Source organism: Rana temporaria, chromosome 3, assembly GCF_905171775.1.
Source record: "Rana temporaria chromosome 3, aRanTem1.1, whole genome shotgun sequence".
In the NCBI taxonomy this organism is placed as follows: Eukaryota; Metazoa; Chordata; class Amphibia; order Anura; family Ranidae; genus Rana; species Rana temporaria.
The window spans coordinates 48,294,283-48,310,088 of record NC_053491.1 but is presented as its reverse complement, the minus strand read 5'-3'; the positions used below and the strand labels follow the sequence as shown (position 1 = coordinate 48,310,088).

General features: G+C 43.8%; 1 protein-coding gene across 2 annotated transcripts in view; it reads left to right on the top strand.

Annotated features, from left to right (window-relative positions):
• Window positions 1–9,431, top strand: part of TUBGCP4 (tubulin gamma complex associated protein 4) — a 55,587-nt gene extending 46,156 nt beyond the window's left edge. For both annotated transcript variants that reach the window (XM_040342536.1, XM_040342537.1), the window contains 5 exons: window positions 1,737–1,914; window positions 3,349–3,483; window positions 3,570–3,686; window positions 3,800–3,939; window positions 9,257–9,431. In XM_040342536.1, coding sequence (XP_040198470.1) covers window positions 1,737–1,914; window positions 3,349–3,483; window positions 3,570–3,686; window positions 3,800–3,939; window positions 9,257–9,269 — 583 coding nt within the window. In that variant the 3' untranslated portion in view covers window positions 9,270–9,431. The remainder of the gene's footprint in view (window positions 1–1,736; window positions 1,915–3,348; window positions 3,484–3,569; window positions 3,687–3,799; window positions 3,940–9,256) is intronic.
• The last annotated feature ends 6,375 nt before the right edge of the window (window positions 9,432–15,806 follow it).

The window sequence follows — 15,806 nt, the reverse complement described above, 5'->3', positions numbered from 1 at the left end:
TAAAGCGTTATTAACCACTTCAGCCCTGGAAGGATTTGCCCTCTTCCTGACCAGGCCATTTTTTTGCGATACGGCACTGCGCCACTTTAACTGACAATTGGGCGGTGGTGCGACGCTGTACCCAAACAAAATTGATGTCTTTTTTTTTCCCCACGAATAGAGCTTTCTTTTGGTGGCATTTGAGCACCTGCCGTTTTTATTTTTTGCGCTATTAACAAAAAAGAGCGCCAATTTTGAAAAAACAAAACAAAACAATATTTTGTACTTTTTGCTGTAATATCCCAATTTTTTTATTTTTTTTTAAGAAACAAATTTTTTCATCAGTTTAGGCCGATATATGTATTCTACATATTTTTGGTAAAAAAAATCGCAATAGGCGTATAGTGATTGGTTTGCACAAAAGTTATAGCATCTACAAAATAGGGGATAGATTTATGGCATTTTTATTATTTTATTTTACTAGTAATGGCGGTGATCAGTAATATTTTAATTGGTGCTGCAACATTGAGACAGACAGATTGGACACTTTTTTGGGACCATTGTCATTTATACAGCAATCGGAGCTAAAAATAGCCACTGATTACTGTATAAATTTCACTGGCAGGGAAGGGGTTAACACTAGCGGGCGGCTAAGGGGTTAACTGTTCCCTGGATGTGTTCTAACCGGGGGGGGGGAGGGGACTGACTAGAGGAGGAGGCAGATCGTTGTTCCTACTACAATTGCATGTAAAATCGGTGGAAATTGCCGTCAATGGCACCATCCTAATCGGTGCACTGATTTCAAAAAGTAGTTTCTGTACTACTTTTTGCCATTTCGGGCTGCGATTTACATTGACATCTGTGCAGATGTTTCTGAAATCGTGTCCGAAATCGTGACTGACATGCGGGAGTGAAATTGCGCGAGTTCAGCGGCTTCATTCCCGCAGCTCGGCGTAAACCTGGGCTTAAGGCCCCAAAAAACTGCCTTGCTTTAAAGTTTCTTTACTCCTGTAACAGTTTTATATCTGCACATTAAAACAATGAAGAGAACCACATTGTGACACATGAATCCTAGAATTACAGCAGCTCAGTAAAATGTCAAAAGGTTATATTATTCTAGCTCTCTCGCTTCTACACTGAATAGTAAATGCAACATTCTGATGTACGCTTAAAGCGGGAGTTCACCCATAAATTTTTTTTTTCAAAAAATCCCCTTAGATTCCTGCTCGTTTTGTCTAGGGGAATCGGCTATTTGTATTAAAATATGAGCAGTACTTACCGTTTTCGAGATGCATCTTCTCCATCGCTTCCGGGTATGGGTCTTCGGGAGCGGGCGTTCCTTCTTGATTGACAGTCTTCCGAGAGGCTTCCGACGGTCGCATCCATCGCGTCACTAGTAGCCGAAAGAAGCCGAACGTCGGTGCGGCTCTATACTGCGCCTGCGCACCGACGTTCGGCTTCTTTCGGAAAATCGTGACGCGATGGATGCGACCGTCGGAAGCCTCTCGGAAGACTGTCAATCAAAATAGGAACGCCCAGTCCCGCAGCCCATACCCGGAAGCGGCGGAGAAGATGCATCTCGTAAACGGTAAGTACGGCTCATATTTTAAAACAACTAGCCGATTCCCCTAGACAAAACGAGCAGGAATCTAGGGGGAAAAATTGTTATGTACGGGTGAACCCCCGCTTTAACCTTTGCAGGGAATTAGATATAAATCTGTGTGATTTATAATGTACGTGGTGTAATCCCTATGTAGGTACAATGTGATTTTCAAATACTTGCTGAGTGTCCGCCGGGTACAGTCAGAACTGCAGCACTGCTGGGCTCTTCAGATGGAGAGAAAACATTTAGAATCTAATGAAACGGACGCCATCAAGTGGCGGCTGAGGAATCACATGGCCTTTCTGGTTGACAATCTTCAGTACTACCTGCAGGTGGGAAATACTCTAACGCTTGTTTAAATTTATGCTTTTGATGACAGTGAGTGGAGTCATAAATATATTACTGTTGCATATTAATAAATTAACACATACTGTAGAACACAAGTGTCCTACACAAGGCCTGCGGGCCAAGTGTGGCCCTCCTTTAGCTCTGCCCTCAGATTATTCTCAGCAGCAGCACAAGGTAGTGCGCTGTAATGTAAGAGAGGGTAGGATTCTTGACATCTAATGTAAGGGGGGGGGGGGGGTGTAGGTGCTCTGGACATATGTCTATAATTATTATTATTATTAATACAATGATATGGCAGTTGAAAAAGAGGGCCGCACACCACTGGTATCATCTACAAGAAACGTTATTGGAGACTTCTCCATCCATGGCAGAACCATGTTCTGTCTGAGCCGTCTCCAATAAAGTTTCTTGTGGATGATACCAGTGGTGTGTGATCCATCACCATCTGTTTCATTACGGAGGTAGAAAAAGGTACCCACTCCCCAAAATTATTTTGCATATGGTAGAGAGAGGAGAGAGGCGGATTGAATGAATGGAATGAGTGACTTATATAGCGCTACACATGCAAACTGAATCGCCTCTAGGCGCTTTTTGCAGCCAGTGTCTTCCTGGCTGGTGCGATCATTTACCCCGTAGGATCTTGACGCGCTTGGGACAAACAGTTGTACACGCAGATATACTGGGCCAATTTGGACAGGATCTAATTAACCTACCAGCATGTCTTTGGAGTGTAGGAGGAAACCAGAGTACCCAGAGGAAACCCACGCAGACACAGGGAGAACATGCAAACTCCAGGCAGATGGTGTCGTGGGTGGGATTCGAACCAGCGACCCTTTTTGCTGCTAGGTGAAAGTGCTAACCACTACACCACTGTGCTGCCCGGATTAAAGCGGAGTTCCAACCACAATTAGCATTTTTTAAATGTATGTCCTTTCATCCTGCATTTTTATAATATAAATCCGGTCACTTACTATTTTACAATCCGCCGCCGATCCGCATAGATATTCAAAAAAGATAGTTTATAAAACTATGTCTACACCGTTGTCATTTTGCTTGTGGGCATTGTGAAGCCTACAAGCACTTACTTCCTGGAAGTCTTGGATGGGGAGTGATAATTGGATAGCGCACTGCATCCTGGGAAATGATGACACACATTTCCCAGGAGCATTATAGGGAGATGATGTCAGAATCCTAGGTGATTTCAAAGGCAGATTTCGTGGGACCGCATAGCAACAGGCATTTCCAGATGAGTAAAAAAAATATATATATATTTTTTTTACTTTTTTAGGTCTAATGAGCACAATAATGAAAACATTTATTTGGGGATGGAAACTCCACTTTAACAGTACTTTCATTTTTAAGTGAAAGTTTGCTTTAACTTTGCAAAAAAGATAACAAGACGTTTCTCTTTCCTTTAGGTTGATGTGCTAGAATCACAGTTCTCTCAACTGTTACAACAGATAAACTCCACACGGGATTTTGAGAGTATTCGTCTGGCCCATGACCACTTTCTCAGCAACCTCCTGGCCCAATCCTTTATTTTATTAAAACCAGTAAGTGCAAAATGTCAGTATCCCTGTAGAGTCATTCATTGCATTTATTCTTCAGTGTATTCAGAGTAGCAATATTCATTTTCCAGGTTTTCCATTGCCTGAATGAAATCTTAGAATTGTGTCACAGCTTCTGCTCTCTGGTCAGCCAGAACCTGGGTCCCCTAGATGAACGTGGGGCAGGCCAGTTGGATATCCTTGTAAAAGTAAGTTGATTTTTCTAGTGAATTAGTAAATCTGTGTGTGACAACTTTTAATGTGTTTATTAAGGATTCAGTGGACAATTCTATGTGTGACATGACCTTCCTGTGTATTGTAGGGATTTAGTTGCCAGTCTTCCCTACTCTTCAAAATACTCTCCAGCGTCCGAAACCATCAGATTAATCCTGACCTAGCTCAGCTGCTTCTGCGACTAGACTACAACAAATACTATACACAGGCTGGAGGCACATTGGGAAGGTAAGGCCAGACAAGCTTATAGTCATTTCATATTATTTGCTGCTTCTAATATCTTCTACCCTGTTTCCCTGAAAATAAGCCCTACACCAAAAATAAGACCTAGCTTTATACTCGGGGATGGCTGCAATATAAGCCCTACCCCGAAAATAAGCCCTAGTCAAAGTCCTATTAAAAACATGTAATCCGTTTTATAAAAAGATTATATAATGGGCAGTGTCTCCTTTTGTAAATTTATTGTGGAAAATACAATTTTTACATCACTGCTGGATGCTCACGTGACCAGCCAGAAATCTCTCCTCCCGGCTGACATCAGCGGCACCCCTACCTCTGCAGTGCTCAGAGAGGGGCTGCCGTCAGCAGGGATAACGGTCCCTCCCTCTGCAATATTCAGAGCGGGAAAGAAGAGCTTTGGCAGGTCACATGCACTGTGCTGTCTATCATGCTTTAAGGGATCAGGATATATTTTGAAGATGACATGACTGTATTTGAATAAATGTAGATTATTGTACATACCATTAAAAAATAAGACATCCCCTGAAAATGAGTCCTAGTGAGTTTTTCATAGCCAAAATTAATACAAGACCCGGTCTTATTTTCGGTGAAACACGGTAGAACGAATGTCTCTTGCTCGAGAAATAAAAAGTGATAATAAAGGCTTTTTTTAAATAACAAACGTGTTATACTTACCTGTTCTGTAATGGTTTTGCACAGAGCAAACCCAATCCTCTTCTTCTTGGGTCCCTCACCAGTGCTCTTGGCCCCTCCTTCTTGCCGAGTGCCCCCAGAGCAAGCAACTTGCAATGGGGGGTACCCAAGCAGGCTCGTTCTCGAGCCACTGCTCTGCGTGTCCATTCACATACAGAGCCGTGGCTCAGCCCCATCTCTCTCTCTGGCTGTGATTGGCAGGAGCCATGGCCAATGAGGAGGGCGAGTCCCCAGAGAATCGAGGCTCTCGTGCACACCCCTGGTTCGAGGTGATACTCAGGTAAGTATTAGGGGGTGCTGAGGAGCCTGCTGCACACAGGAGGTTTTTTACTTTCATGCATAGAATGCATTAAGGTAAAAAAAAAACTTGTGCCTTTAGAACCACCTACATTTTTCAGTGTGGCTTTAATTGGAATGCTTATGGAAGTGTAGCAGGAGTTTTAGACGGTGGAATCTGTATAAAAATCACTGCTAGCAGGCAGAAAGGTACCATGGGATATGTAGTCCTTGGAAAATAAAAGTAAACTGCAGAGGAGAAGCTGCAAAGCATGCAGGGAATCCCGGATGTTGTGGAAAGAGAAGGCCAAGCAGACAGACAGAACTCACATGAAAGAAGATTTTTTCAAATAAGATTTTACTGGATTGTCAAAAACAGCATGGTTTGTATTAAAATACTAATCGGCAATACAAAGGGCTAGATTCAGATAGCCCGCCGTAAGTTTGTGCAGGCGTAGCGTATCTCAGAGGCTGGGGCTGGATTCACAAAGAACCTGCGCCCTAAGTTACAGCGGCGTAGCGTAGCTCTGCCGGCGTAAGCGCGCCGAATTCAAATTGTGAAGAGGTGGGCGTGTTTTATGTAAATAAAACATGACCCCACGTAAATGACGTCTCTAACGAACGTATCCCAGTGCACATGCTCCTAATCACGTTGCAAATAGTCAATGCTTTCGACGTGAACGTAATTTCTGCAAAGCCCTATTCGCGAACGACTTACGCAAACGACATAAACGACGCAAAATTTAACGCTGTCCCGATGTCCATACATAGGTTACTCCTGCTATATGAGGAGTAACCATACGCCGGAAAAAGCCTTACATAAAAAAAGGAAAAAAATCCGCCGGGCGCACGTACGTTTCTGAATCGGCGTATCTAGCTCATTTGCATATTCTACGCCAAAATCAACGGAAGCGCCACCTAGCGGCCAGCGTAAATATGCACCCTAAGATACGATGGCGTAGGAGACTTACGCCGCTCGTATCTTAGCCTAATTTAAGCGTATCTGGTTTCCAGAATATGCTTAAATTTACGACGGCGTATCTACTGATACGTCGGCGTAACTCTCTCTGAATCTAGCCCAAAGTTTGTATTGCTTTTACACTGCTGATTAGTATTTTAATGTTTACAATCATTTTGTTTATTATTTGCTGCTTCTGAGAACTGACCTCTTGTACAAGAATTACATTTTTCATTGTGGCTGTAAATGGAATGCTTGTGGAAATGCAGAGCATTCTTTAGGGCTCATGTTAAATGCAAATACTGTAGTTTGAATTTTACAGTGCCTTGAAAAAGTATTTGTACCCATTGAAATTTTCCACATTTTGTCATGTTACAACCAAAAACGTAAATGTATTTTATTGGGATTTTATGTGATAGACCAACACAAAGTGGCACAAAATTGTGAAGTGGAAGGAAAATGATAAATCGTTTTCACAATTGTTTACAAATATGTGAAAAGTGTCAATACTTTGTAAAGCCATCTTTCGCTGCAATTACAGCTGCAAGTCTTTTTGGGGATGTCTCTACCAGCTTTGTACATCTAGAGACATTTTTGCCCATTCTTCTTTGCTAAATAAATAAATAAATAATAAATAAATAAATTCAAGCTCTGTCAGATTGGATGGAGAGCGTCTGTGAACAGCAATTTACAAGTTTTGCCACAGATTCTCAATTGGATTTAGGTCTGGACTTTGACTGGGCCATTCTAACACATGAATCTAAACTATTCCGTTGTAGCTCTGGCTGTATGTTTAGGGTCTTTGTTCTGCTGGAAGGTGAGTCTCCATCCCAGTTACAAGTCTTATGCAGACTCTTATAGGTTTTCCTCTAAGATTGCCCTGTATTTGGCTCCATCCATCTTCCCATCAACTCTGAGAAAAGCATCCCCCACAACATGATGCTGCCACCATGTTTCACGGTAGGGATGGTGTGTTCTGGCTAATGTGCAGTGTTAGTTTTCTGCCACACATAGCGTTTTTGCTTTTAGGCCAAAAAGTTTAATTTTGGTCTCATCAGACCAGAGCACCTTCTTCCACATGGCTGGTCAGATTTGTGGAGAGTACGACTAATAGTTGTCCTGTGGACACACAGGGCCGGATTCAGATACATTGCCGTATCTGTCGGCGCGGCGTAACGTATCACATATACGGTACACCGCCATAACTTAGGGCGCAAGTTTCGTATTCAGAAAGAACTTGCGCCCTTAGTTACGGCGGCGTAACGTATGTGTGGCGGCGTAAGCCCACCTAATTCAAATGGGGATGATGTGGGCGTGTTTTATGTAAATTCACTGTGACCCCACGTATTTGACGTATTTTACAAACGGCGCATGCGCCGTTCGTGAAAAAATCCCAGTGTGTATGCTCGAAATTACGCCGCAAGTCGTCATTGCTTTAGACGTGAACGTAACTTACGTACAGCCCTATTCGCGAATGACTTGCGTAAAATTTTCAAAACTCGACGCGGGAATGACGTCCATACTTAACATAGGATACGCCTCATATAGCAGGGGTAACTTTACGCTGAAAAAAGTAAACAACGTAAAAAAATGCGCCGGACGTACGTTTCTGAATCGGCGTATCTACCTAATTAGCATATTCATCGCATAACTATACAGAAGCGCCACATAGCGGCCAGCGTAAATATGCAGCCTAAGATACGACGGTGTAAGACACTTACGCCGGTCGGATCTTAGGGAAATCTATGCGTAACCGATTCTCTGAATCGGTCGCATAGTTACGACCCCGCTCACTCAGAGATACGACGGCGTATCCGGAGATACGCCATCGTATCTCCTTTCTGAATCTGGCCCACAGATTCTCCCACCTGAGCTGCGGATCTCTGCAGCTCCTCCAGAGTTACCATGGGCCTCTTGGCTGCTTCTCTGATTAATGCTCTCCTTGCCCGGCCTGTCAGTTTAGGTGGACAGACATGTCTTGGTAGGTTTGCAGTTGTACCATACTCTTTCTATTTTGGCATGATGGATTGAACAGTGCTCTGTGAGATGTTCAAAGCTTGGGATATTTTTTTTATAACCTAACCCTTCTTTAAACTTCTCCACAACTTTATCCCTGACCTGTCTGGTGTGTTCCCTGGCCTTCATGATGATGATTGTTCACTAAAGTTCTCTAATAGACCTTCACAGAACAGCTGTATTTATACTGAGATTAAATTACACACAGGTGGACTCTATTTACTAATTAGGTGACTTCTGAAGGCAATTGGCTCCTCTAAATTTTAGTTAGGGGTATCGGAGTAAAGGGGGCTGAATACAAATGTACCCCACACTTTTCAGATATTTGTAAAAAAAAAAAAAATGAAAACCATTTATCATTTTCCTTCCACTTCACAATTATGTGCCACTTTGTGTTGGTCTATCACATAAAATCCCAATAAAATACATTCTCATTTTTGGTTGTAACATGATAAAATGTGGAAAATGTCAAGGGGTATGAATACTTTTTTCAGTGCTCTGTATATATGTTCATCTAGATTTTTTCTTTGGTGTGTTTATATGTGGCAATGCGGGGATTTTGGAGTGTAGGGATAGATTCTAGTGTGAAACACAGCTTTACAGTATCTTATACTGATACTATAGTCCTCTGGTGACCTCTAGTGGAAGACTGGTAGACAGAATATAGTATATATGTTCTGGCATGTAATGCTTCACTTCTGTCCGTTCTTATGTAACTCTTTTTTGCTTGTGACTTCTTGAGGGTTTTATACTTTACAATGGCATGTATGGCCTGGTAAGGTGATAGTCTGTTGTAACTATCGCTGGAGGAATAGTGTTTTGGTTGCATGTCTCTTCTACAGTAAGTAGCCTGTCTGCTGGCAAGTTTTCATAAAACGCCTTCAGCTCCCGGTTTAAATAAACTTGTCATGTTGCTTCAACTGAAATCCTATGCAGATTGAAGTGCATCACTTTGGTTTGCAGATGGATATTATGTAAATGTAAAAATAATTTGTATCAATCTCTGAACTGTTTTTATAGTTAATGGGGATTTCTATATATATATATATATATATATATATATACACATACACACACTGCAGCAACTGTAATGGGAGTTGCTGTGTAAATACAGAACCTATCTGTAATTTTGACAGCTGGAAAATGTGAGGGTGAGTAAGGGAGCTAAAGAAGGACAGGGCATACTACTTCCATCCTATTTTTTTTTTTTGGTGTCCATAACTGGTTAAAGCCAGCAATTTATTTATAAGGCTGTCTTACCTGTGTACTTACAACTGTTAGTATAGAATATTGCTTACACACTGTTAGTTTAGGAATAAGTATCCCTTACTAAATGCTGTCATTTTTATTTATTTTTTACAGTTTTGGATTGTGAATAACATCACCATAAGAAGTCATCAGCTGCAAAAGTAATGGCTCTACATTGATCTTAACTCTCCGTGACATCTTTAACTTGACTGGTATGAGCGGGGGCATTATAAGCAGAACAACATGCATTAGCATATAAATTTGTCTATTAAATGCTTTATTTCTACTATAGCTGTGGTTTATTTTGGCCTCTGAGCTGATTTCTTTTGTGCTGTAGCCTAATGTAATATTTCATTGCTTCTCAAACTGGTGTGGCTTTCTTGGTTTTATAAATGGTATTTAACACCTCTCTTATAAAAGTTTGAAACATGGAAGACATGACCTGTTGGTGGGCTCTTATAAAGTTGGGAATCACCATGGCAGAGCTTGACAAGCACCTTGTGACTGAAAAAGCCTCCTGGGCTACACTACAGGGTCTTGGCTGGATTTGGTTTCTCCGTGTGGCCTCCCCCCATAGGTGCGCAGACTAAGGGGTCGGGCTGGCCGGTAATTGATGCTGTGGCTTTGCAGTGCTTGCTATCTTGACTGGAGGGGGGAGGGAGTTCCCAAAAGGAAGGGGAAGTTCCGCTTTAAGATGCCATGTCACTATGGACCAAAATCTCTGAGGAATGTTTCCAACACCTTGTTGAATCTATGCCATGAAGAATTAAGGTATTTCTGAAGGTAAATGGGGGTCAAACCTGGTACTAGCAAGGTGTACCTAATAAAGTGGCCGGTGAGTGTAGTGTGCCTTGACAGGTAAGGTGCAACTTGATCACTGAGACCATGATTCTGAGTATTTAACTGTCTGAGCCACCTACAGATGGTGGTTGAGAAATCGGTGCACCCTTTTGGGTGACAAAAAAGGGAATTCATCTTTCTGAGGAAGCAGTGGCTAAGAGATTCTGCTAGCCATAGGTACGCACATCTTCCCCCCCCCCCCCCCCCCCCAGATGCTGCACGGGATGTTTCAGGATGGAGAATGGGGGAAGGGGCTAGTAAATATGTAATTTACCGGCCCATTTATTTTCTAAATGAACTCACTGTGTTCATTCATAACTGAAGCATAGTAAACTATAAAAATGCAACGATTGCTGTGAAAATGACAGTGAAGGGGGTTAAGTGTGTCCTAGGGAGTGATTCTGTTAGGGGGAGGAGCTACCAGTTACACGTCACTGATCCCAATCACAGGGAACATTCAATCAGTGGCATGTCACTAGGCAGAACAGGGGAATGCCTTGTTTACAAAGGTTTCCCCCTGTACTGCCTTTGCCCACCGCAATCGCAGGCTGCCAGGGAACATAAAGTTCCCGGGACTCACAAGGCACACGTGGCTGGCACTCGCTGGGCGTTGAATTTAAAGGGACTTAGAGGTATGCCTAATTGACTGCACGTGACATTGTGTCAATGTATATCGTCGTGCGGCGGTCGCTATGTGGTTAAAGTTGTTTTAAAGCCTGATACTGGCCATACATGGCCATGCTGAGCAGTATCACTGCTGTGTTAAATATAGTTGAAAGTAGGGGGGCACTCAGTCCTGGTTGCTGTTGCCTATGTCCTGATGCCACAGATAATACGGTTGATAGTTGGACCATTATCCCCTGGTCTCATACCTCTGTATCTGCAAATGTGAATGATAGCATAACACTACTTGGGATGAGGTGCATAGTACAGTTGAGTGATGACATCACCAGGTCCGGCTGGTATGCACTCCAGCTAATCAGATCAAGGGGCAGAAGACCGAAAAGGGCTTGGCCTATAATGTCTGTTTTTCCCCCCTGCCTAGACTGGGGCTTTCTCAGGACATAGATCAGAGGGAACAGCTAACTACAATATTTAAACTATCATGAGCCCAACAGTATATCAATCTATTTACAGCGGCCAATACCACCAACATTCACCTATATGTCCTCCACTGGTGAAAACCAAGCCACAAATAAAACACCACACTTCGTGTGTTTCAATGTTTAACCGCATAGGAGACATAGGGGGGGGGGGGGTCGTTTACGAAAGGAAAATCCACTTTGCACTACAAGTGCACTTGTAAGTTCAGCTGCTGTAGATCTGAGGGGGAAGCTCTGAAATTAGGGGAAGCTCTGCTGATTTTATCATCCAATCATGTACAAGCAAAAATGCTGTTTTTTATTTTCCTTGCACGTCCCCCTCAGATCTACAGAGACTGCACTTCCAAGTGGATTTGCTTTTTTTAATCACTTAAGGACCGCCTCCTGCACATATACGTCGGCAGAATGGCACGGCTGGGCACAAGCACGTCCTCTTAAGTGCCCAGCCGTGGGTCGCGGGCACCCGCGACCCGGTCCAAAGCTCCGTGACCCGATCGCCGATAGAGTCCCGCGATCAGTCCCTGGAGCTGAGGAACGGGGAGAGCTGTGTGTAAACACAGCTTCCCCGTCTGTGGCGCCGTCATTGATCGTGTGTTCCCTTTTATAGGGAAACACAATCAATGACGTCACACCTACAGCCACACCCCCCCTACAGTTAAACACAAATGAGGTCACACTTAACCACAAGGGGGTGCTGAAGGGGTTAACTCTCAAACTGCAATTGTCATTTTCACAGTAAACAATGCATTTTTAATGATTTTTTTTTTTTGCTGTGAAAATGACATTGGTCCCAAAAATGTGTCAAAATTGTCTGCCATAATGTCGCAGTCATGAAAAAATTTTTTTTTATAAAAATGCAATAAAACTATCCCCTATTTTGTAAACGCTATAAATTTTGCGCAAACCGAACGATAAACGCTTTTTGTGATTTTTTTTTTTTACCAAAAATAGGTAGAAGAATACGGCCTAAACTGAGGAATTTTTTTTTTTTTATATATTTTTGGGGGATATTTATTATAGCAAACGTAAAAAATATTGTATTTTTTCAAAATTATTGCTCTATTTTTGTTTATAGTGCAAAAAATAAAAACCGCAGAGGTGATCAAATACCACCAAAAGAAATCTCTATTTGTGGGAAAAAAAGGACGCCAATTTTGTTTGGGAGCCACGTCGCACGACCGCGCAATTGTCAGTTAAAGCGACGCAGTGCCGAATCGCAAAAACTAGCCAGGTCCTTTAGCTGCCTAAAGGTCCGGGTCTTAAGTGGTTAAATAACCCCCATGGTGTTTAACATAAAGATCCATCTTGCCTCCTTCTGCAATAGTATCCTGCCCCGATCCCTTCCCCCTTCTTTCTGACATTTGCAATTGAATACTACCACTAAACCCCAGATCATTACATGAAGGGATGGAAAGCTCTAAAGTGTATAAAGGAGACTTATCTTTTGTAACAATGGTAGTTGAATGTTTCCCCATTCTTTTTCTAAATGCTCCCTTCTTGTTTAACATACATAACTCCTAGAGCACAAGCAAAGTATTTGATAAATTCTCCATTATTAGGAGCAGTTCAGGAAAGATCGAATATCAAACGATCGTTTCTTCTCCGAATCCCAAAACACGTCTGTTTCTTTATCGTACATCACGGGACACAGAGCGGCATTCATTACTATATGGGTTATATGGAGTACCTTCAGGTGTAGACACTGGCAATCTCAAACAGGAAATGCCCCTCCCTATATAACCCCCTCCCATAGGAGGAGTACCTCAGTTTTTCCGCCAGTGTCTTAGGTGTTAGTCATGGTTTAGCTTGCCTCCACATCCTTGGGATTAGGTGAGCTAACCGGTTCTGTCCAAAAAAGCCTCAGCGCTAAAGTGGTCAGTAACCGGACCCCAAACCCTTGGGGTATAGCCCATAATGCTTTTCTTTTTAGAGAGCTGGACCCTGGGCCCAGAACTTAGAAACCTTTGGGTGCCTAATGTTTCTGTTGCCAGAGTGCTATATGGGCCCAGGACAGTGGATCCTTCATAGGAACCCAGGGCCTGAAGGTCTAGACATCCCCACCGAGATGGGGGAAGATTGGGCCTCTTGCTTGGCAAAGTCCTGCGGCATGGAGCAGGTAAGTGAGGGGAAAAACTTGCGGAACTTGGTTCTTAGCAGGTTTTTTCTGGGGGGTCACAGGGGACATGCCTAAAGTTATGCACTGCATCTGGCAAACTAGTCACATATCATAAAGATAGGATGGCTCTATATGTATTATTCCCCATAAGATGTGACCTCCCTTGTAGTGTTGGAAAAGCATTGAGTGGGGCCTGTGATATAAAAGTATATGTGTGTGTCAGAGAGCTGTGCTTACCTGCAAGCCTCCAGGCGATGCTCCATTCAGTCTTCCTCCTCACGGCCTGCAAAGCAGGCAAAACGCCGACCTCCTCATGGTTGCAGGCTGCAGTTTGCTGGAGCAGAGAGGTCCCTTCCTCCCAACCCCACCCCCCCCCCCTGTCGGGAGGGGCATTTCCTGTTTGAGATTGCTGGGGGGGAAGGGCGGGTCAGTGGCTTAAGGAAGGGGCGGCCCTTCCTTGTTTGTTCCATATAGCTCATTCAATACTTTGGAACTGAGGAGGAAAGACCAGAACGGCAAGCACGGGGCGCCGAGGACACACAGTGGCCAGAAAGAATATTGCAGTCTTCAGAAAGACTGTTTTCAAGCCTAGGAATAGGCTGTTTCTTTTCCATCTCATAGTTTTTCTTGCAATACTACTCAGGGGGACAGAATGTTTTTTCTTTCCTAGATTTGAAAAAAAAAAAAAAAAAAGATTTTTTTTTGAAAAAAAAAAAAAAAAAAAGTGTCATCTAGGGGAGAGGAAGCATTTTTTATCCCCCAAACAGGTGTTTGGGCATTTAACTATTTATAAGTCCCAGGTACCAATAAGTAGCAGGTGTACCTCGGTATTGTACCATGGCATCAAAAAACAAGGGTACAAGAGGTGGGGATTCCCCCAGAGAGTCTGAGGTCTCGGACAATGCCGCTGCTTTCCCCACAGGGAGCCTTGGGGCCATCGGGATCTGGGGCTGGAGCTGACGCGGGTCAGTCCAACCCTAAGATGGTCACGGAGGAGGTATTACTCACCTCTTTAAAAGAGATGCAGAAAAGCATGGGTAAAATGATAGCCGCAGCTATGCGGGGCAGTAAGCGGAATAGATCTCCGTCGCCCGAGCGCGGACCCTCAGAAGAGGAGGTCCTTTCCTCAGGGGAATTGGACGACCTCTTGGACAAGGACCAAGTAGGTTCAGGGATCGAAGATCCGGATACAGAGGAGTCTGGGGCAGTCTCCCTGAGGGAGAGCTGGTGGATTCAAGGATTGTCGGACTTGGTCCATAGGGCATTCAACTTGCCAGTACCAGATCTCCAGGTATCGACGGTTTCAGCTTTGGGCTCACTGAGGGCGCCTCAAAGCAATGCTGTGTTTCCGATCCATCCTCTATTAGAGGGAGTTTTGTTCCAAGATTGGAACAAGCCAGATAAGATCTTCTTACCACCTAAGAAGTTCTCTGTCCTATATCCTATGGAAGAAAAATTTTCCAAAAGATGGGCTACTCCTGCAGTGGACGCAGCCATCTCATGTGTTAACAAATCGTTAACATGCCCTGTAGAAAACATACAGGTGTTCAAGGATCCAGTTGATAAGCGCTTGGAAGCACTACTTAAGAACTCCTTCACTACTGCAGGGGCAGTAGTACAGCCAGCTGTGGCTGCGATTGGGGTCGCTCAAGCATTATCGGATCAATTTAAGCAGATGCTTAAACTTATTCCTGCCCAGCAGGCAGAAGAATTTTCGGATGTCCCTAAGGCCATATGTTTTACGGTAGACGCAATCAAGGATTCTATCCAGCAAGCGTCACGTTTATCGTTATCCCTTATCCATATGAGAAGACTCTTATGGTTAAAAAGCTGGGAGGCTGAGCCCCCATGCAAGAAGCTCCTGGTAGGGTTCCCCTTCCATGGAGGACGACTCTTCGGAGAAGACCTAGATAAATACATTCAGACCATTTCAAACGGCAAGAGTACTCTCTTGCCAACTAAGAAGAAGGTTCAGGGGCCTGCGTTTAAACGACAGTATTCCCCTGGGCAGGGGCCCTCTAATGCCAAGCAGGATCGACGGCCTCCTGCAAAAGCAAACTTCGGCTTCAACAGCAAATCACAAGGACAGGCTGTTAGAGGCAAAAGGCAGTGGTTTCGCAAACCAGCAAAACCAGCCCCCAAGCCAACCTTATGAAGGGGCGCCCCCACCCACGAAGGTGGGGGGAAGGCTGCGACTCTTTTCAGAGATTTGGGAAGCCAGCATTCCCGACGAGTGGGTACGGTCTTCCGTGGCCACAGGCTACAAATTAGATTTCCTAAGGTTTCCTCCTCCTCATTTCCAGGAGTCGAGGATTCCAAACGATCCGCCTCGGATTCCGGCCAGTCCTGGAACAGGGGCTGGGTTTCTACTCCAACCTATTCATCATCCCCAATGGAGATGTCAGGCCAATTTTGGACCTAAAGATGGTAAATGCATATCTAAAGATCCGCTCATTTCGGATGGAATCCGTGCGGTCAGCAGCTGCCACACTCCAGAAGGACGACTTCATGGCGTCCATAGACATAAAGGATGCCTACCTTCATGTTCCAATTTATCAGCCACATCAAAGATATCTACGCTTCATGGTGGCTTCGCGTCACTTCC